General features: G+C 43.8%; 1 protein-coding gene across 8 annotated transcripts in view; it reads left to right on the plus strand.

The window, feature by feature from the left end:
• Positions 1 to 22,528, plus strand: part of LOC119160840 (putative phospholipase B-like 2) — a 181,469-nt gene that overhangs the window by 62,894 nt on the left and 96,047 nt on the right. For all 8 annotated transcript variants that reach the window (XR_012887707.1, XM_075880671.1, XM_075880672.1 and 5 more), the window contains one exon: positions 2,364 to 2,610. Coding sequence is in view for 7 of the 8 variants with exons in the window: in XM_075880671.1 (XP_075736786.1) it covers positions 2,364 to 2,610 (247 nt within the window). In the remaining variant the exon portion in view is untranslated. The remainder of the gene's footprint in view (positions 1 to 2,363; positions 2,611 to 22,528) is intronic.

Genomic DNA, 22,528 nt, shown 5'->3' on the forward strand with positions numbered 1-22,528 from the left:
GTAAACATCAGAGATGAGCGACGCCGTGATCCTCACTTGATAGATAATCTACCAGCTGAGTGACCTCACTATTCCTCCATCGCTTCATATGTTTTGGCTCCATGACGGCGTTCTATACCATTACAACATGCATCCTGATGGTCCTGACTAGTTGCTGCTCGTGCCTACCCACATGCATCAGACTGTTTTCAAGCAGTTACATGACATTCCTACCGTTGGTCACCTAGGCATCTCATGTACGTACGAGCGTGCTCTACATCGCTTCTTTTGGCCCGGTACATACCGATTCGTTCGTCATTACGTAGCTTCGTGCAAATCGTGCCAGCAGCTCGAAACACCGGCCTTTCTTATAGCAGGATGCCTTCAATGCATATAGATACCATCTAAGCAATTTTATAGGGTTAGGTTTGACCTCATTCGTCCTTTTCTTTTATTCATCAGAGGAAACAAGTGGGCAGCTTTTGTCACCGGTTACGCGACTCGGTATGCAATCGCACGGTCTATCCTCACCAATTGTACCACCGACGTCACTAACTTTCTCCTCTAAGATGGCCCACTTTGTCATGGCGCTCCTGGGCAGTTTATAACACACCGGGGTCAATGTTTTCTATCAATGGTGGTTAAGGATATCCTACACTCTTGCGCTACCAAACACAAGTTCACCACTGCATATCACTCGCAGACCAACGGCCTAACAGCGTGAGCAGAACGCTTACGGACACGCTCGCCATGTATGTTTCACCAGATCATCGTGACTAGAACGAAGCTTTAGCGTTCATAACATTTACCTACATTACGTCTCAACCTGACTGTACAAATTTTTCTCCATTTTTTCTGTTGTACGGACGAGAACCCACGCTACCTTTCGACGCGCTCCTTCCGTCCATTGTTAAAACAGCAACAGAGTACGCTCGTGATGCCAACGCTATAGAGCTGCAGAGGGACGTGAAGGTGCCCGCCTTCGTCTTAACACTGCGCAAGAGACGCAACGAACCATCAACAATACACGCCACTAGGATGTCCACTTCAATACTGGTGATATGGTTCTTCTTCGGACACTGTCATGGCGATGTGATTCTTGCGAGAAGTTGACTTCTCCATACCCTGGTCCATATCGAATTTTGCGCCAAGTCACGAACGTCACGCCAGGCACACAATCTCTGTCTTGTGTGCCGGGCGTCTGTAAATATATTCTGCAACGCCTTCTCTCCCCGTTAATATATATATATATATATATATATATATATATATATATATATATATATATATATATATATATATATATATATATTTATATATATATATATATATATATATATATATATATATGAGCTCGCCCCGCTGCGGTGGTCTAGGCTAAGGTACTCGGCTGCTGACCCGCAGGTCGCGGGATCGAATCCTGGCTGCAGCGGCTGCATTTCCAATGGAGGTGATAATGTTGTAGGCCCATGTACTAGGATTTGGGTGCACGTTAAAGCACCTCCGGTGGTCGAAATTTCCGGAGCCCTCCAGTACGGTGTCTATCATATATGGTGGTTTTGGAACGTTAAACCTCACATATCAATCAATCAATATATATAAGATCTAACAGACAATAATGCAAAAAAGTGTAGAATGTATAGGGGAAGTTATTAGTACTAATGTAATAAAAATGAGAAGAAAGAAAAGTGGGTGAAAAAATCACTTGCTGTAAGAAGGCATCGAACCTACGAGCTTCAAATAACGCGTTCGATGCTCTACCACTGAGCTATTATGGTGGCTTTATTGGGTTTATATGTGAATTTTGAACGTAGGAGTGTCAGTCAGCGCCACCTGTAGCCATGGCGGCGAGTGTGGAATACCATTTTATGAGCCTGTATGGCGTCACGTAGCACGTGAACCTATTACGAGCTGACAGCTGAACCATTAGTCTCTCGTATAACTTTCTCTATAATTCCTTGGCATTATTGTCTGTTAGATCTCATAATATTGAGTCAAAACACGGAAAAACGAGCCCTTAGGTATACACTTCTTTCCCATATATATATATATATATATAGAGAGAGAGAGAGAGAGACAGAGAGAGAGAGAGAAAATGCAAACTGTTAAATTGCCATTTGTACTTGTGCTGCAGAATTTTCTGTAGTTTCTTTTTCATATCTCCAACAATGAGGTTTTATTTGGAACAGTGTACGTGCAAGTGATTGCCGTGTCGGAGGGGCAAACTTATTCATCGATGAGCTCACGGAAAATTTGCCTTCATTCTTGCGACATTACAAAGTGAATTCACGTCGCACGCCTCTTAAGGATTAGGAAGTCTCTCTAACAAGCTTTTTTACATGTATAACTAGCTTGTAATTAGCAAATTTGTTTTTTTTCTGCAGTTACGGCTTTCTTGAATTGTACTCAAACGAAAGCTACTCGGACCGAGACCAAGCGTTCAACGCTGGCATCTTCGAGGGTTACGCAACGGCGGACAGGGCAATCATGCACTACGACAATTTGTGGAAACAGTACTGCGCTCATCAAGTCGACAGCTGTGTGAAACTCTTCCAATTCATTGGCGCTACGCTGAACTACATGCAGCAGCAGGCTACAGAGCTTGCAGTCAAGGACCCCTACTGGCATCAGGTAGAGATATTTTCTTCATAATCAAAAATTCAGTTTTCTTGATAAGCGTGTGCCTGTCTGGGCGAAACACTGGCTCCAGTTCTCGGATGTATGACCCAAGTGATGATGATAATCTTTGCCGTTTTACGGCCGAAGCATCAATTGATGACTAAAGAGTGCCATTTCAGCAGACAATACATGTGGATAATAATATAGTACGTAGCTGTACAGAGGTTTTAAAATGCCTCACATTAACGTGCGTAAAAACACAGAAATAGTAAAACATTTACAGTAATGTGTAAAATCTGGAGTGAGAGTGAATGGCAAAAGGTCGTGATAGTATAACCTTAGTGGGGTTTAGTCCCCTAAGCCACGACCTCAGTACAGAGGTTGTGCTACGGATCACTTCGAATAATAAAGTGAAAACTATGTACATTTAAAACGTTAAACGTGATGGAATATCAAAAAGTGGATTGCTAATGATAAGCATGACAGGGTGTAGTGGGAGCTGCTATCGATAGGACAGTAGAAAGCACGTTTTTCTTAGAGCATCTAACTCACTGCAGTTTATGAGTATGTGGAGAACCGTGAGTGCTTCTCCAAATCTCTCACCTAATTGTTGATCACCACCGGACAAAAGCTCTGCGTGTGTTGCAGTTCTTCTGTGTGTATGTGCTGTTTTTAGCATTGCAAGTTTTACTTCAGTGTCTCGTGGTTTCGATAGTGGCGGCCAATTACCTTGTTCCGGCTTAATAACATGGAGTTTATTGTCTGTGTGTTTGTCCCATGTGCTCTGCCAATAGCGCCTGAACTTTGGTTTTAAAAAATGTTTCAAGTGAAGTGTAGAAATTGAGATTGGTGCATTGGCAGCAGTGGCGTAGGCGGCTGCAGCTAGCTTGTCCACCAAAAATTCTCCTTGTATCTCACGGTGTCCTGGCTCACAGCAGACAACGACATGCAGTTTGGATGTGCAACTGTGCATAAAAAATAGTTTGGCGAGAATAGGATGGGGTTTTTGTGTTTATTAAGTTTCAGAGCTTTTACCACATAGAGTGAATCTGTGTATATTACCGCATTTTGCACCGGCGCGGTGGTCTACTGGCTAAAGTACTCGGCTGCTGACCCAAAGGTGACCAGATAGAATGCCGCCTGCGGCGGCTTGATTTTCGATGGAGTCGAAAATGCTCTAAGGTCGTATGCTCACAATTGGGTGCTCGTAAAGAAACCCCGGTGGTTGAAATTTTCAGAGCCCTCCATTATGGTGCCCTTATACTGATATGGTCGTCTTTGGGACGTTAAACACCACGTATCAAACAATCATTATTCGCATTTTCTAGTTTCATCTGTTAGATGTGTTTTATAACCGCCAGGATTGCATAAGCTTTCCCTGTGAAAATGCTTGTATGAGAATGGAAAACACCCAGCTCAGGAAAGTATTGGCTTGCGGTTGCATGCGACACAGAAGTATTAGACTCAGAGCCATCGGTAAAGAACTCATGACATGTGTATTTCTTTTGCTGTTCGAGGAAGTATATATAGATGTGTTCAAGTGGCACATGCTTTGCGACCTTCAGAAAAGAGATATCGCCGTCGATAATCAGCCACTGCCGTTGTGGCAGATATGCAGCAGGAGCCACCAAACCACGTTCGTGAAGTGGCACACCTGTTTCATCGGCGATTCCCCTGACAAAGAAGTAGGGATGCCTCAATGAAGGAGGGTTCTGGAACAGGCCAGAATTAGACAAATTATTATTTGTGACACGAGAGACCTGTTTTTTGTCTACTTTCACCTTCAAAAAGTACATGAAAAACACGCAACATCTCTGAGGTGGAGCGAACATTCATTCAAATAACCATACAGGTTTTCCACGGCGCTAGTGCGAAAAGCGCCCACAGAAAGGCGAATGCTGAAATGGTGAACAGGGTCCAGCAATTTCAAAACAATTGGTGTCCCAAAGTGATAAACAATGGCCTCATAGCCTATGCGAGTTCGAATAAGGCTTTTTTTGAAGCTTCACTAAGCACTTCTTGTCACTACCCCACGTAGATTGAGATGGCACTTTCAGAATATTCATGGTTTTAGACATGTATTTTTGATAAGCTTAATGCGTGGTATGAAGGTTAGTTTCAAATCTAATAGTATGCCCAGAATAATATGCTAAGATTTTACAGGCAGACGCTGACTATGCAGGTTCATGCCAGCGTCTGAGTGAAGGCCCCTCCTTCTGGAGAATAGTATAAAACTGTTCTACTGTACGTTCAGTTTAAACCCATTTTTTTCTGCCCATTTTGATGTATTCTTGCGACCTAATGGTACCTGGCGTCCCCATATGAAAAGGTTAGACGACTTAAAACCGACTTGTGCATCGTCAACATATTGCGACCTGGTGTTCGGCGCCAGCGAACAGCTCGCTCGAGCGCTGCTTGTTCGTTTCATAAGGTGTTGGACTGATGTATACGCTGCGGAAAGGCGCTTCAGCAGTGCCAATGGCCTCAGCAGAAAAACACTCGGTGACATTGGCGACTGGGTCGACGTAGGCGATGGCGCTTCCAGGGAAGAGGTGCCAGTGCTCGTAGCTGAAGTTTGTGACAAGGACGCCACAGTGATCATCACGACGGTCAACAAGGTTACTCGCTACGCAAACACCCTAAGACCGCAGAAGAGAGTAATTGGTTTCCACGATTGCTTCACCGTGCATCACTCTGTGACATACCACCTGAACCACAACAGTTGCACGGGGAGGTAACGTGACAGCGTCGTCGACGACGCGAAGAGATACTCGGGAGTGACTAGAGTCCGCGTAAGCTGTTGTGGCGTTTGTAGTCGCGAAAGTGACTAGGCGTAATTTAACGTCCAATATAGCACCTTGCTTCCTCAGAAAATCTATGCCAATAATCACGCCTCGACAACACTGCCGGAGAACGCTCAAACTGGCAGCAAACGTATAGCCACGGACTTGCAATCTTCCACATACAGAGTGACATGACGATATGCCCGCCAGCTGCACCAATTGGCGTTCTGTTCCAAGGCATCGTTACTTTATTCAGAAGGACGGCCAGTTTTTCGCTAATTATGGAATAGTCCACACCAGTGTCCACTAAAGCGCTGACTTTGCGACCATCTAGCAGAACAGCAGTGTCTAGGGAAACTCTTCCACAATAGGCTGGTGATGTCATCGTCGATGTATTGTCGGTCGCATCAGTCCGTGTCGATAGGAGCAATTGAGCATGACTAGTCTGAGCTGCCTTGTCCTCGAAGGTCGCTGTGGCTAGTTTTCCTGACGCGGGCTAGGTGACCGGTCCGGCACCACGCCTGGACAGGTGCGATGATTAGGCGAGAACCACCGCTGTGATGGAGAACGTGAGTGGTGACGAGATGTCGATCGGCGCTGCTGGGTGACGTAGTCCGCAATTTCCGGAGGACGCTGACCGAACCTAGGTGGTGGAGAGTTGGCCGAAATACCCCGAAGTCTGAGCTCTCGATAAGTGCAATGTCGGTAGATGTGCCCAGGTTCGCCACAGTGAGAGCAAAGAGGACGTCGATCGGAGGCCCGCCACACGTCTGATTTTCACAAAAACAGTGTGTGGTTGCTCAGGTATGGGCCCGCTTGGAATGCCTGAACCATGGCTGGGGCCGTGGTGTGAAGTGGACTGAAATCTGGTGCAGGTTGCTGCAGAGTTTTGTCTGCCGGAATTATAGGAGGGGCCAGGATGGGAAGCGGAGCCAAAGGTGGTGCTGGCTGCAGCAGAGTTTCCGCATACGACATGCGAGGGAAGTGATTTATGGGCCGCGGCTCTGTCTGACAGGATCGCTCTCGTAGTGTTTGCTGACAGTTGGCGCCGAGGGTACTGATATCTTCTGCAGTTCTTCGCGGATTACAGAGCGTATCAGCTCTCGGTAGAAGTCGGCGTGGCCTCAAGACTACCCATATATTCCTTAGTGGAGGCAAAGTTGACTTTTCGCTCGTACGTCTGGGTACGTTGCCGAAGTGTGCTCTCAAATAGGATGGCTTCAGCAAGAAACTCTGACTTGGGTGGGCTGCGTACAAAACCACCGAGCAACTACACCTTCACCCCACGTGTCAGGATCAAACCTTATTCTCTTCCGGCAGGTGAGGGTCGGCTCATCGAAAAAGATGCGTCATGTCTTCAACATACATCGCTACGCCTTGATTTAGCATTTGCATACGGCACTGAAGTTCCCGCTCAGCTGGGTCTCGGCGATTGGAACTTGCGTACGTTTCCAGAAGCCGGCGTTTGAAGTCCTCCCATGACGTAAACACACTTGCCCGGTTTTCGTGCCAAACACGTGCCCCGTCATTGAAACTGAAGCAGACATGTCTGAGCTTGTCTCTGTAATCCACATGTTATGAGCGGCAATGTAGTCATAGTGAGCTAGCCAATCCTCAGCATCCATATGGGCAGCACCATGAAAGGGTTCGTGGTTTGAACAGCGCATAGCGCATTGGCATTGCACCTTCCATACCTGCGTTGGTGTCAGTGGGGATGGCGCTGTGTGGGATAATTAGAGCTGTCATCCTCTCAGGGAGGAGTCCGTACTCAGGGTCCAGTCCACAGATCTTTCGGCTAGCATGGTGAACAGGCGTAACCACCGGTATGGGGCTGGAGCTTTTTATACTGCGAGGGGTTCGGTGCATAGGGTACCCCACACCTTCACTAGTTTTCACGCACTAGGGGCTTGAAGAAACGTACAGGGAGACGCGACTGTCAAAATCTCAGAGGACAATAAGGATGCCCCTGGCTGGCATGGGCCGCTCGTCTTCGTCTTCTGCGTTCTCTGTCACAGAACTGGCTCACTGTTCACTATGGTCATATGTGCAGTAAAACCTAGTTCGTAGAGTAGCACGGTCCAAGGAGTTCATTTTGACTTTTTCAAAGAGTCTACCACTCAATACACCTACTTGTGGCACTCGTATTTCTTGAAAAAATATATGGGACAACACAGTGCCTACTTGAGCACGGAATATTGCAAACATTCTACTCCACACATTTAAGTGTGACAGGTCTCGGAGTTTACCAAAGCACCAAGTAGTGTCGTAGGCGTTCGCCATATCGATAAAAAGAAAACAAAAGAACAGTTTATGAATGAAAGCACCTCTAATTGGTGCCTCAACACGGACAATTGGTTAGTAATAGATTTAGCCTCTTGAAACCCGCACTGGTATTGGTCAAGTAGGCCATTTGTTTCGAGGAAGTACACAAGTCGTCTGTTTATTATATTTTTTCCAAAAGCCTTACAAAGGCAGCTTGTCAACATTATGGGCCTGTAGAATGAAGCTGAAGATGGCTCCTTACCCTGTTCAAGAATCACAGTAATGGTGGCCTTCTTTCTAGGTGGAAGACAACTAACCAGAAAACCAAATGGCGCTATACAAGGAAAGTAGGGCTACTTTAGTTTCAGGGAGCAGACGTTTTAGTATTTCTTATAATATATGATCGGAGCCTCGTGTGGTTCTATTACAACAGTTTAGCTATGCTTGTAGTTCAGCTAAGATGAAAGGTTTGTTGTATGTGTCATTGTTGGTGGATTTACGTTCTAGTTTTCATTTTTCTATTCATGCTTTGTAACATTGGAACGCTGGACTGTAATGGGGTAAGCTGGAGACCTGTTCAAAGTGTGCACCGAGGGAGCTTGCTTGGTCTTTCGAACCGTTGCCTCGTGTATTTACTAAAGGAAGAGGATGTCCTTCTCGTCCTACTACCCAACTCACCATGATCCAGACTCTTGCCTCGTGTGAATTCGAGTTGATTCCAGATCAAAACTTTTGCCAGCTCTCTTTCCTGGCCTGTCGACATGTTCTCGTGCCTTAAGACACAATATTTTAAAAATAGACAAGATTCTCGGCGCTATGCGAGTCGAAGCAGCCTCCATGCTTTTTTTGTGTGTGTGTGTGTTTGCGTGCATTTCGGCACTCACTATTCCACCAGGGTACGTGTCATTTTCCGGGAAGTTCTGATGTTTGCGGGATGCACTTAGTTGTAGCATTAGTTAGAAGAACAGTAAAGTACTGTACAGATGCATCTATGCTAGAACTGCTCATATCTGTCTAACTTAACATAGCAATCGTAGAAAACTGGTCCTAACAGGCTTTTTCTAGGAGCCAATCGGCAACGTGTGCAGGACAGTCAGATGATGTAAGAGTACTCAAAATAAAGGGAAATGATCACTTTGGTAAGGAATATTTATTGCTTTCTTTGCAAGTAAAGGTATGACCGATTGAGAGACACTGCTGCGGTCTGTCGATGAGTAGGTAATATTAGTCAGGCTATCGTATGTTGCCTGTTTTCGATTTAGAAGACACATGGCAGAAGACCAAAGAAACTGTTCAATAAGGCGGCCTCGCACATCGCATCGACAGTCACCGCATGGGCTACTATGAGCACTGAGGTTCCCTAGGGCGAGATGCGGTTCAGCAAGATGATCGATTAGGGACTGAATTTTCAGTTTGTTTAGTGGATGGTGTGGAGGTATGTAAACATTGAAAATTGTTACCAGTTTGTTGAAGAAGACTGCTTAGACAGCTACTGCCTCCAGGGGTATCGGAAGGGGCAAATGTGTACAAGCTCTTCCTCAATTACTATTATGGCAACACCACCAGATGATGTGACAGCTTCATCTCGGTCCTTTCGATAATTGTTAAATTGCGTAGGAAGTTGGTGTGTTTTGATTTCAAGTGTGGTTCTTGCACACAGTACTTTTGGTGTATGTTTCGGTAAAACGTTTCGGATATCGTCGAGGTTTCTCAGCATTCCTTCAACGTTCAACTGTATTATACGTGTCATTACAAAGTTGTGTGCTGCTATGTGTACAAAAAGTCTTCCTTTAGGTTACAGAACCTTTTCGGGGCCCTGTAATTCGAATTTTTTTCTTTTTGGACGCGCTCCAAAGAGTTGCGACCATCCTTCGGCGTCTAAGGCGCTTGAGGAGTGGGACTTGCATCCATCATCTCTTGTGAGGTGGCGGATGGTACCTCATCAGCAGGCAATTGCACAGAAGTTTGGCACCTAGGTGCAGGAGCATTGGTCCGGGATCCAGCCGACTCTGAAGTCTGCTGAACCTATTTGGCAGAGGGCGGTGCAGCACAGGCTACTCCAGCCTAGAGCGCAGATGGCGCGATCGTGGTCACACGAAGTGTCACACTCGTGGTTGCAGAAAAATGGGTCGCGGCGCCCTGGCGCATCGCATCTACGAAAGAAGGATAGTGGTGGATTTTCAGGAAAAAAACTATTGCCGGCCCCTTGAAATAACAGATTCAATTTCACTTTCAGCTAAAGGATTCATTCTTCCTTTCTCCAGGATGGGCTCAATCACGAGGAGTCGGCATGATCTTTTTCGCAGTTTGCACAGCTGGCTTCTGCAGTAGAAGCTAAAAGAGACTGTCTACCGGTCAAAAGATTATGCTGATTGTGGCGCAAATGAAAAGATAGTTCTTCACATCGGCGGCAACGAGCATGTTTTCCGGCGGGAAAAAAAGCAATTACAACTTTAACTTGATGTTGAAAGTCGATAAAAAGTAACCACTGGCGTCACCTAACAGCGAATGTGGTCAATCTTGACAATCAATTATTAGGATAAAAAATCCTCGCAGGTAGACTTATTTTGTTAAAACACAAACATGTTTAACTTGAAATTGTATTTTAGGCACTTGAAGCAGCTTTAGGTTGAGCCACAGACGAATTGGTGTTTTTTTCCTCACGTGTTCCAATAGGCGCCCGTTGGCGCTGCCGGCGGTGTTTTCGCTTGCCTGCATGCCTGCCTGAAACAGCGAAGATACGCGACCACGCCGTCCGCTGCTCTCATTAGAACGACAATAAAGTTTGTGCGTGCCTAAAACAACTACTAAAGTATTTGCTTTACTAATAACCAAACTTTGCAAAGCCTGCGAAAAACTGCACGTGGTTTCGGTTTTCGACTTTCATCGGCACCGACCAGTGTTGTGGGCATTCATCCAACTGATGGAAGAATGCACAATGCAGACAGAAAAATTCGGTTTTAAAGATATCTATTCACTTTCCAGAAAAACTGCTGCAAGGTTAGGCACTTCACATGGTATGCTTTTCATTGCGACACAAAACAGGAGAGCTATGAAAGACGGTAGGCAGTCCCTTTGCGCTAAGTGTTCGTTGGAGCCACATTTTGCGCAAGTAGCTTGCCCTCTGCAGCTTTGCAATTCATGTCCAAAGCGCTTACTTTCGAAACACCTTCGTGCATTTTGTATGTAGGGCCTGACACAAATGTTACTGTAGCTGATTTCAATTGAATCTTGTAAGTAATGGGTACCAAAGATCATAATTATGTTTCATTGCTGTTTCTTTTTTGTCTCGTTGTATCCTATTCTTAGGACCTTCACTACATTCTGGGCATGCCAGCCTTTAACGCAGTCTCTTATAATTCAAGAAGGTTGTCATCGAAGGTGACGCAACGGGCTGTGTCCGTGGATCTGTGTGGGCCTAAGGAAGATGGGACATCGCCGAAAGCTACCAGTTTAGATAAGTTGTCGTATTGGAGCTTTTCGCGAACCTCCAAAATGAGGTCACGCCTCCCAACTTCATTACACGATACTATGGGCCGATTGCTTCGGTGAGCGTTATCGAGACACTAAAAGGTGAAATTGCTCGGACCGTTTTTTTTTCAACTATCTACAAAAAATTTGGGGAACAACTTCTTTTGTTTTGGTTAATATGAAAGGGTCTTTGCTGGGCTACTTTTTCGGGTGGCTTTCAGGGAAGAGGAGAACAAGTTAGCCATACAGATTGTAAGAAGTTTGGTGGCGATGGTTACCACCCACGACCAAGCCACATAAGGAAACGCTAAAAGGTTGAATGGTAAGCACCTGAAGATGCCAGCCATGCATCGCCACTATAACCAAATATAACTACCAAAGGTTGGGCCACTACACAGATTGAAGCATCGTCGCCAGGCAATTTGGAAGTAAACAGAAAAGAGGAGATGACAGCACAGATAAAAAGTGTGAGAGAAAGACGAATATAAGTAGAGAGAGATATGTAGGAAAAGGCGATTGCCGATTTTCCTGAGGGGTGCCGTCAACATGAAGCCGGGGCCAAAGGGGTGTCTTGGCTCGGCCGGGGGCCGTAAAGGTCTGTACACTCAGCATCGGCTGAACCCCAAGGCTCCCCTTTTCCCCGGACACGGCTAAGCCACGCACGGTGAAGCGTATAAAAAGTTCGAGACCACCCCCCTCTCCCTGGTGGTTCTGGTTCATGGTGTTGCCACACAGAAAACGCCTGCTTGTGTAGACGCCCCTGCGGGGCTGCTGACCCAACGGTGGCGGGCTTCGTCCCAGCCGTTGTGGTCGGATTTCGATGGAGGCGTAATGGTAGACGCCCGTGTACTGTGCGATGTCAGTGCAGGTTAAAAACACCAGACGAACTAAACTTCCGGATCCCTCCACTGCGACGTCTCTCCTAATCATATCGTGGTTTGGGGACGTAGAACCCCAGATATAATTGTTCAGTGTGCGTAACCAAAAAGCATTCGGTGGATACGGCATAGCAATGTAAAGGCAAAAACAGTGTGCTAAAACGTAGTCATTTCAAGCGTTTGTTGCTTGGTTGACATAAGGCAGACCGTTACTTCAAAAGTACCAAACTGACAGAAATGCAACACACTGATGTGCTTTTTAAGAATAAATGAAAATGATTGAGTAGCTTTTGCAGGCAGAAGGTGTTTATAGATCAGGTCGTAGAGGTGGAGGAACGTCTTTGTATATTAAGGATGATAGTATTGCTATAGCAATCATATGGACACTTTCGGCTGGATTTTGGCGCCGGCGTCAGCGTCGGCGTCTTGCTTTGTAGATGTATACGTATCTATATATATATATATATATATATATATATATATATATATATATATATATATATGAAAACGCAAGAACGAAAAAACTCAAGAAAAAAACACTCTGGCCTGGGGAATCGAACGTAGTTCCCCTGCGTTGTGACAGCGAAGCGTTAGCCACTACGCCACCCTGATCTTTCTTTCTTGCTTTAGTGCCTGTTTATAGGCGCGTACATCAAACCACAAGCAGAACAAAAAGTGCCGCCATATCCAGGAAGTGAATGATGATGAGTGGGCGAAGCTCCGGAGGTAAACCTGGTAAACCATGAATCCTCTGTACATTTTGCCCACTCGATTTTATTACATCGCTCCACCTAGCGTACATCGCCACAATAAATCGAACGATTGCCTTCAACCAATGACACGCGCCATATGTGACATCATTCCTATTTTATAAGATCTCGCGTCTTTCATCAACTACAAGTACTGCTTTCTAGTTTATAACATCTTGCATCTTTTCATCATCAGCTACAAGTACCACCGTCTAGTAAACACTACAAGAACTAAACGAGAGGTGGCTACAAACAGGAGACGGTACCGCCATCTAGTGAACACTGCAAGAACTAAACTAGAGGTGGCTACATACAGGGGACGGTACCGCCATCTAGTGAACACTGCAAGAACTAAACTAGAGGTGGCTACCTACAGGCTACAGGGGACGCACAGCCCACGCCCAAAGGAGCTTCGCCCCTAAAACAAGCAGTAACAGTCCGAGAGAATATAAAATTCCCATAGTGCTGCCAAGGGCTCCACCCTCGACAACCACTCAGGTAAAATCTCCTGAGTTTTCTGCAGTTCAACATACTTGGGCATACATTAACGGAAATACATTCGTGCAGGCCGTGCATCCTGATCGCGATAGAAACCTGCCATACGGGCCCACCATAAACAGTGATGTCCACGTAGCATAATCAAATCAAAAGGCATTCTCTCTTCGTCCACTATTGGCAGAAATCTTATACCATATGAATTTAAAGGTAATTCTTTCTGTAACGTCCTTTGAAGTACATTCCAAAAATATACTCCCTCCCAACAATGTAAGAAAAGATGGTCAATAGTTTCCGGTTTTTTATAGATAAGGCTGTTTGTCCCCCAAGGTAAGTTAAAACCACGGTCTGCTTGAAATGTCCTGACTGATAATGTACCTGTGTGCAGCTTGAAAAAGAAAGACTTCGTTGCAGGAGCCACTTGCATTCTCTTCACTCATTTAAGCACATCTTTCCCGTCACCTCCAGCGTACATGGCACGGTACAGGGGTTCAGGTAAAACAACATCGCATACATCTTTGTACAACTTCTTTCGAGTCACTGAAAACAAACATTCATTGGAAAATCTAACAGATAAATACCGTACACTTAGAAAAACCTCTTTAAGATACCCGCGCACAGCACCGGTCATGTCATTCGTGCTAACCACATATCCAGGTAAAGCCCGCATCAGTCTCATTTGGCACACTGTACGTAAGAAAGGGTCCCTTGTGTTGCGAAAAAAATGAACCTACTTACAACTTAGCGTATGAAAAAATGTGTTAAACCAAGCCCTCCGTGTTTAACTTTTCGAAACAGATTATTTCGACTGCATCTCTCCCAGTTCGAAGCCACACGAACACTGCGAAGATGTGATGGAACTTCTGTATGTTTGCCCTTGAACAATGCAATACTTGCATCACATACCAAAGTTTTGAGGCAAAGAAAAGATTACAGACAGTCGCCCTAGAAAACACTGACAGATGATTACCCTTGCATCTATTAGCTTTCGTCCGGATTTCTGTCGCTTGTTCTTGCCAGTAGTTCTCATTATCTTTAGAACATTCCATTGACACCCCAAGATACTTGATAGGTGTGGTCACCCATTTAACATTGGCAAAATAGTCTGGTTTTGACGACCACTCTCCATGCCACAAACCCAGACACTTTCCCCAGTTTACTAGACTGCCAGTTGCGTTGCCGAACCTTTTAACCACGCTGATGGTAGTGGTAACACTATCTTGATCGATACAACAAACAGCCACATCGTCGGCATATGCCAAAATTTTAACTCCGGATTCTTGTAATCTAAAGCCATGAATGCAACTGTTTTGAGATATTGCAAAGCACGGCGATTATATATATATATCGTTATATAAAAATGAAAAAAAAATGAAATGAAATATACAATCTAAAAAGTAAGGGACTCAGCGGACAGCCCTGATGGACAGAATGCTTTATGTTAATTGTATCTCCTAGCGTCTTATTGATTACCAGTCAGGTCGTGCAGTTCCGGTATGCCATAGATACTCCATCTTTGATTACAAAACCAACGTTAACATGGTCAAGAATGTCAAGCAGAAGGTTATGGGAAACATAATCAAAAGCTTTCTCGAGATCAATCTGTGGACTGGCTACCCCTACTTGATTGGCATCGCTACACTCTAGCACGCAGCGCATCTTGTGTATATTGGTCACAATGAAGCGTCCCAAAATCCCGCATGTTTGGTGAGGCCCTACCCATTCATTGATTACCCCTTGAAGTCGCCGTGCTGGTACTTTCATTAAAATTTTGTAATCACAATTAGTTAGTGATATCGGTCTATACGAAGAAACTAACTTTAACTTCTCCGAGTGTTCTGTCTTAGGTATCAAAACTGTATGTGCTTCACTAAAGGACCTAGGGAGGCCATTAAGTTTATAAGCTTGATTGAAGACATCTGCAAGTACTTGAGATAATTTATTTTTAAACTCCTTATAAAACGAAGCGCAAAGCCTGTCCGGTCCCGGAGGTTTACCAGGATTCAATTTATCTATAGCCCTTTCTACTTTCGTTGGCGTTACAGATAGCTCTAAAGCTGATTTGGTGTCATCTGACAACTTCGGCATTCTGCTAAGGAACTCCTGCTTAAATGTTTCTGAATCAATGGGCGTGGCAGCGAAGAGCCCATCGTAGTGTTTGCCAAACGCTCGTCATATATGCTCTCATTGTCTGAAACTTCGATACCGTTGACTTCAATGGCATCTATATGATTTCGTCTGGCATGACTCTTCTCTAATCCAAGCGCTCGCTTCGTCAGGCGATCATCCACAGTCATTGATGTTGCTCTGGCTCGCACTAGCGCTCCGCGATAGCGTTCCTTCTCATATACCTCTATCCTCTGTTTAATACTCCGCAAATTGTCACCATATACTCCAGGTTTTTCACATTCAAGAGCTGTTGGCCTCTCAAGTGTTCGTCTCAGCTCTTTCTCATTCTTCTTAGATTCAAAAGATAAAACGCTAGATCTCTCTATTGCTTTCATTTTGATTCGCTGCTTGAATAGCTCCCATTCTTCTCCTATTTTGTCTATACACTCTATGTTATTATTACTTATTTTTTTAATAACTGATGCGCTAAGCGACTCATCCCTTAAGAGGTTAGAGTTAATTTTCTACTGTTCCCTAGAAAAGGAGTTCCTTTCTTTTTTGACCCGATATTGCATTTTACGAGACAGTGATCAGAAAAGGAAACAGGAACATTATAACTGCTACACTGGGCTATCGCATCTGCAGTTAGGTAAAGTCGATCCAATCGGGCATTACTTGTGCCTTGAAAGTGGGTATACTTCACATCTTTGGAGCTATGCAAACACTCCGCTACATCTACTAATTCATGTTCAATAATCACCTATACCAGGACATCACTGTTCCTGTCTTTAACGTTGCACCTGCTTGATCTATCACTTTCATTCAAGACACAGTTGAAATCACCCACCAATAAGAGTTTCCTACCAGTACACATATGTTGTCGCAAATTGAAAAAAAAACAACCTTTCCTGGAAAATAGTTGGAGCATAAACACATATAATGCGCCATTCAGTGTCAATAAACAATATCACACCATACTACTCGGCCTAAAGAGCAAGAAAAGACATTTTCTATGACTAATCCTGGCAGTTTTCTAACAAAAAGAACACATCCCTCTGATGTGCCTATGGCCTCTACGCCACCCTGAAAATGTCTTTTACCAGTCAAACGGCAAGCTACTTATATCTACCACTTACCGTTGCTCACGAGTATCTCAAAGAGAAGGCTGTTTTCAGCATTACCAGCAAGATGGCGCAAAGAGCGCGCGTCCCCACCTTGCGCGGCGGCGCCCGCTCCAATCTCCTACGCGTACTTCGCCCGGCAAAACGCGTGAGGGAGCCCTTACCTCGCGGCAGCGAGGAGGGGAAGGTCGTATGCCTTCGCTGGCCTTGGGCTTCGCCTTGAATGATTCTTCTAATATTACCTGGTGCACAAAGGTCCCTGCAATCATTGCATTCTCCGTTTGCGAAGAGCGCGCGCTTTTCAGACACAGCGAAGTAACGAATGAGACGCTTATTTGCGTGCATCCGTATCTGTGAGTACGTTTTGTGCGTGAGAAACGCGGGGCATATTTCAATCTGCTTTCAATTCTGTGCATGACCTTTCAATTCATTGCTATTGCGTTCATTGTTTCGCCTTTCAGGCAAAGCTGTGCCTTTACCCTATGATGTGTTGGGTAAATTTTCGGGTGTTACGGCAAATTATGAATCCATTGTTGTTAAGAGCGTGGGAACAGTTATTGCTTCAGTCTACCGCCCCCTTCATAAGATACTGAATCTTTTCTTGAATATATTACTTCCCTATTTGAATACATGTCTTCAAAAATGTTTCCTATAGTTTTTGTTGGTTATTTCAACATTGATATATTGAGAAACACTCCCCAATCGGATCAATCATTAAACTTGATCGAATCATACTCCTGCAGAAACGCAATATATACGCCAACTAGAAATACAGGATTAGGTGAAACCTTGATTGATGTGTGTTACTAACTTTGTTTTGATGTTATTTTTTGAATTTTCGTGGGTGATTTGAGTGACCACCTGCCCATTTTCTACATCTTTCCTGCTAAAAAAAAAAACAAAATACGTCGAACTCATACTGCTCATGTTTCTTGTGGTAGGTTTGGTGAAACATCTCTTTCCGCCTTTAGCTCAATGATTGAGCTTGTCGACTGGTCAAATGTTCACAAGGAAGGAAACACAAACACCTTATACGACAGACTTCTGAAAGAGGTCGAGCATTGCTACGAGGAAGCTTTCCCTAAATGTTACGCGAAAATGCACAAAAAAGTAGAAAACCATGGGTAACAAATGAATTACATCAGAGAATTAAAGTCGCAGATATCATGTACTATAAATTTAATAATCTAATAATTAGCGCTTCTTAACGAGTATAAGAAAGAACAAGTCAACTCTGGCCTCCACAAAGCTAGGGCTGAATATTATGAAAACAGATTTCTTGCTGCTTCTGATGACCACAAAAAAGTCTGGAACACATTACGTTCTCTAATTGGCCAAGAACAAAATAGCATTCTTAGCACGTTTGTGTATGACGGTGTCTCATACAATAAAGAGGCTCTGTCAAATAAATTCAATTGATACTTCTGAACTTCTGGTACATATTCCTCTTTCTGCAAGCAATTAAACATTGAAAAATACATAGCTGCCTCTAGTATGAATTCTCATTTTTTTGCCATGTAGTGAATTAGAGATCTATTCTTTTCTTAAGGCGCTAAGTAAAAATACTGCCGCCGGTAACGATGAAATCAAAACAATTCCAATAACTTTTGTTGCAAATTTACTTGCGGCATCTTTACAACATATTTGCTACAGAGCGCTAGTTACAGGCATTTTCCCAGCTGCTATGAAAACTGTGCGGGCAACAGCCTTACCTAAAAGAGGCCCTATCAATGATTTCAATTCTTACCGACTGATCTCGGTGTTGCCCTTATTCTCTAAAATGTTAAAAAACATAATAAAAACAAGAATAACCCAGTTTCTCGATGATCATGAACTACTTGTCTGTGCGCTATTCGGCTTTCGAGCAAAGAAATCTACAGAATTGTCATTACGTGGTATTCAAGAACAAATAGCTAAAAATATAGACAGCAAGACGTTCACGCTGGGAATATTTTTAGACTTTCGAGAGGCCTCAGATTCGGTTAAGCATGATATTCTGCTGAAATAATTACCGTAATATGGCATTCGAGGTATTGCTCTGAAGTTAGTACGTAGCTATTTAGCAGACAGGTTACCATATACTTGTGTTCACGGGTGTGATTCGCAGTTAAAACTAGTAACACAAAGTGCGCCTCAAGGGTTCTATACAGGAACCTTCATTTTTTTATTGTTCATATAGATGATATCGTTAATGTACTAGTAGCTTCTTCCACAGTTATGTATGCAGATGATACAAGTAAGTTCTTCTCTGGCAGCTGTCTAAAAAATCTCGAGAAGAAAGCGAATGAATGCCTGGTCTCTCTCTCTTACTGGCTAGATTCGAATCAAGGGCAGTATAATGTTGTAAAACTAAATTTATTTTTTTAGGAGCAAAAACAAGTGTGAATATTACAGGATTTCTCTCTGGTTTGAAAATATTGAAATTCAATGAGTCTCTTTCTTTGAATTTTCCGGTGTACTTTTTAGTGGGCACCTGAATTGGACACCTCAAATATATAAATTACACTCCAATACGTCTCGATCGATTTCTGTTTTCAATAAGCTTAGGTCCCTAGTTCCAAACTGGTTAAAGCTCCAGCTATATTATTCTTTAGTTCATTCCCATCTTCATTTCTGTCTTTTTGTTTGGGGCACAACTTAAAAAGTCAATCTCAACTGGCTGTTAGTTTAACAAAAAAGGTCTGTACGCTACATAGAAGATCTGCAACCCAGAAACCATACTCCTCAATTTTGGGCAAGCTTCAGACACTTACTTTCTATTAATTATACAATGATAAAATCAGCCTCTTTGTCACTATTGAATATATTGTAGCAGATATAACAACCTCACCACAAGAATGTCCTATTTACAAGTTTTAATAAGAGCGAACTTGTGCTCAAAGCCAAGGGAATGACACAGCAGATAGGAAAAGGAACCGAACATCCGTAGTCTTCGTGAGCCTCTGCCTCGAGGACCGTCGTTTTCGTTTTCACGCGCGCAGCGCCGCTCGCTCGAATCTCGTGCGCATGCAGGACCCGCTCGCCTAAGCGGCTGGCTTCGTCTCTTGTAGTGGTGCCGTCAGCGCTTCTCTTGTTGGTGATGTCTGCCTTACACTGAGCGTCGGCTGTTTTTTATGGCATTATCCCCCCTCTCAAGCACGCGGCATCGCCCCGATGCGTTCAATGCGGTTGTAGTATAGCAATCGATTGGTTGGCTAGTCTTCGTATCAGTCGTAGTAGGGTTTCATGCGTACAATGTTTACGCGCTCCGTGGAATTCCGCCGTCTCGATTGCACGTGGCCTGCAGGCTTGACTTCATAAACGAGGTCACTGAGTCGGTGTACCATGTCATATGGGCCGAAATATCGACAAATGAGTTTTTCAGACAGGCCTCGCCGGCGTACTGGGGTCCATGTCCACACTTTGTCGCGAACACCATACCGCTTTTAACGTCTTCCCCGGTTGTAGCGGTCGGCTAGAGCCATTGTTGGTGACATATTTGGTACCTTGCTAACTGGTGGGCCTCTTCCGCTCTTTGTATAAAGTCGTCCATATCAGGGTTAGTCGTCTTTGTCTATCGGTAACATGACGTCCAGCTTTGTGGTAACTGCACAACCATAAACTATACCTTGGTGGTCTCTTGTTATGCGGTGCTGTAGGCAAAGGTTACATATGGTAAAATTTCATCTCAGTTTTTGTGCTCGACATCTACGTACGTAGATATCATGTCAGGAAGAGTTCTGTTATGACGCTCCGTCAGGTCATTGCTTTGAGGATGATATGCGGTTGTTTTTCTGTGAATAGTGGGAGCCATATTGAAGAGACACTTCATAAGTTCAGCTGTGAAAGCCGTTCCGCGATCGGTGATTACAACTGTTGGAGCGTCATGCAGGAGAACTATGTTGTGCACAAAAAATTTGGCCACTTGAGCCACCGTCCCCGTTCCAAAGAGTGTGTTTCAGCGTATTTTCTTAAGTAATCGGTCGCGACCACGATCCATTTTCGGCCGAATGAAGACATCGAAAAGATTTGAAAGAGCTCCATTCCAAGTTGTTAGATAGGCGCTTTCGGCCGGTTTATAGGTTGTAGGAGGCTCGCCGGTTTAGAACTAGGGGTTTTTCGTCTTCGGCATTTGCGGCATGTCTTGACATAGCGCTCTACTGAAGCTAAGAGCTTGGGCGAATAGTAATGCAGACTGATTCTTGCGAGCGTTCGAGTCACGCCCAAATGTCTAGACCTGGGCACATTGTGGCATGCTGTTCCTTTTTCTTGTCGCATAGTTGTAGGAACGATCAGCAGGAACTTTTTGTGGTTGGGCCAAAAGTTTTTCTTGTAGAGAACATTTTTTTTCGGTGGCTGAACAATGCCAGAACGATGCCAGGCTTCGGTAAAAATCTACGCGGCACTTCTACGTCGATATATATACATATATATATCTATATAGGTATGGGATGTGGCACAACGGGAGCGTTGTCAACAAGGATAAATATATTAATTTCCCAACAGTTTCGGGAGGGGTCCTCTCTTCATCAAGGGATGAAGGGAGGGGTCCTCCCCTGATGAAGAGAGGACCCTCCCGAAACTGTTGGGAAATAAATATATTTATCCTTGTTGACAACGCTCCCGTTGTGCCATATCACATACCTTAATGAAGACTTACTGGCCCATTGAATTATTACTCTCACTATATATATATATATATATATATATATATATATATATATATATATATATATATATATATATATATATATATATATATATATATAGATGAAATAGAAGATCAGAGTTTCTTCCGGCTACCGTAATAAAAGTTATAATCTACGAGAATAGTGCAGTATAGGAAACAAAACAATAAAATATTTATTTAATCCTAACAGTTTCGGCTGGTGGACTAGCCTTCTTCGGAGGATATAAGTATATATATATATATATATATATATATATATATATATATATATATATATATATATATATATATATATATATATATATATATATATATATATATATATATATATATATCTTGCTACTGCTTACTGGTGATGGCTGTAATGCGTTATTTTGAATTGTATGTTTCAATTCACGTTCTGCCCGCAGAATAGGGGTTTCATCTGAAGAAGCAAACCGTGGACTGCACCTGGAGCCGCTTGTATAGGATCAATTAAATTAGAATGTTTCATGGCGGCTTCCAAGGAACATTACCATCCACCAAGAAAACTATCCTACATCTTGATGTACTGTTTTACGTCCCGTATGGCATGGTCCGCTAGCCCAATCACTGCGGGATGGTATGGAGCACAGAACTTTATGTATTGTGATCCTGAGCCCATCTTTATAGCTTTTCGCTCTTGAACGCAGGGCCGTTGTTGCATACGATTGACTGCGTAGTCTTAAACATGTCTCTTTCGAGAAAGGTTATGAAACTATTGGCATCTTCTTTTCCTGCACGTGCCACGACCATCGTCGTGCATTCATCTATGGCCAGAAAAAAACTTGCGTTTTCTCGACTCCTTTCCCTCTCTTACTTAATTCGGCGAAATCCAGGTGAACTACTTCAAAAGCCACGTTCAGGTGGCAAGGTAGTATCATAGCATCCATAGGCTGTTTATAGTTGACTTTGTGTACTTGACACACATGGCAGGAACGAACGTACTGACTGACGTCTTTCTTCATGTGAGGTCATCTAAATCTCTTGACCAATTTGTTGTAGGTGCGCCAAAATCTGTCGTGTCCTCTAGATTCTGCACTATCAGGGTAACAATAAAGGACTTCGAAAACAAGTGTTGGTGAGACTTGATACTGATCTTCAGTAAAAACCAGTTGTTCGGAGCCTTCCCACAGCTTCACTTCAGTGATTTCTTCAGATTGTTCCTTGACGCTTCGTACCATCAACCTTGATAGAGCATCTGCATAGGTTAAAAGTGGCCCTGGTCGGTGCGAGATGGTAAAGTCGAATTGATGCAAGTAATTCACCCATCTTGCATTACGTCCTTTAGTTTGGGTCATATTCAAGAGATGAGTGAGGGCCTGGTGATCGGTGAACAAAGTGAACATCGTACCTTCCAGCTATGTACAGAAGG

This window comes from Rhipicephalus microplus, chromosome X (assembly GCF_043290135.1).
Source record: "Rhipicephalus microplus isolate Deutch F79 chromosome X, USDA_Rmic, whole genome shotgun sequence".
Lineage (NCBI taxonomy): Eukaryota > Metazoa > Arthropoda > Arachnida > Ixodida > Ixodidae > Rhipicephalus > Rhipicephalus microplus.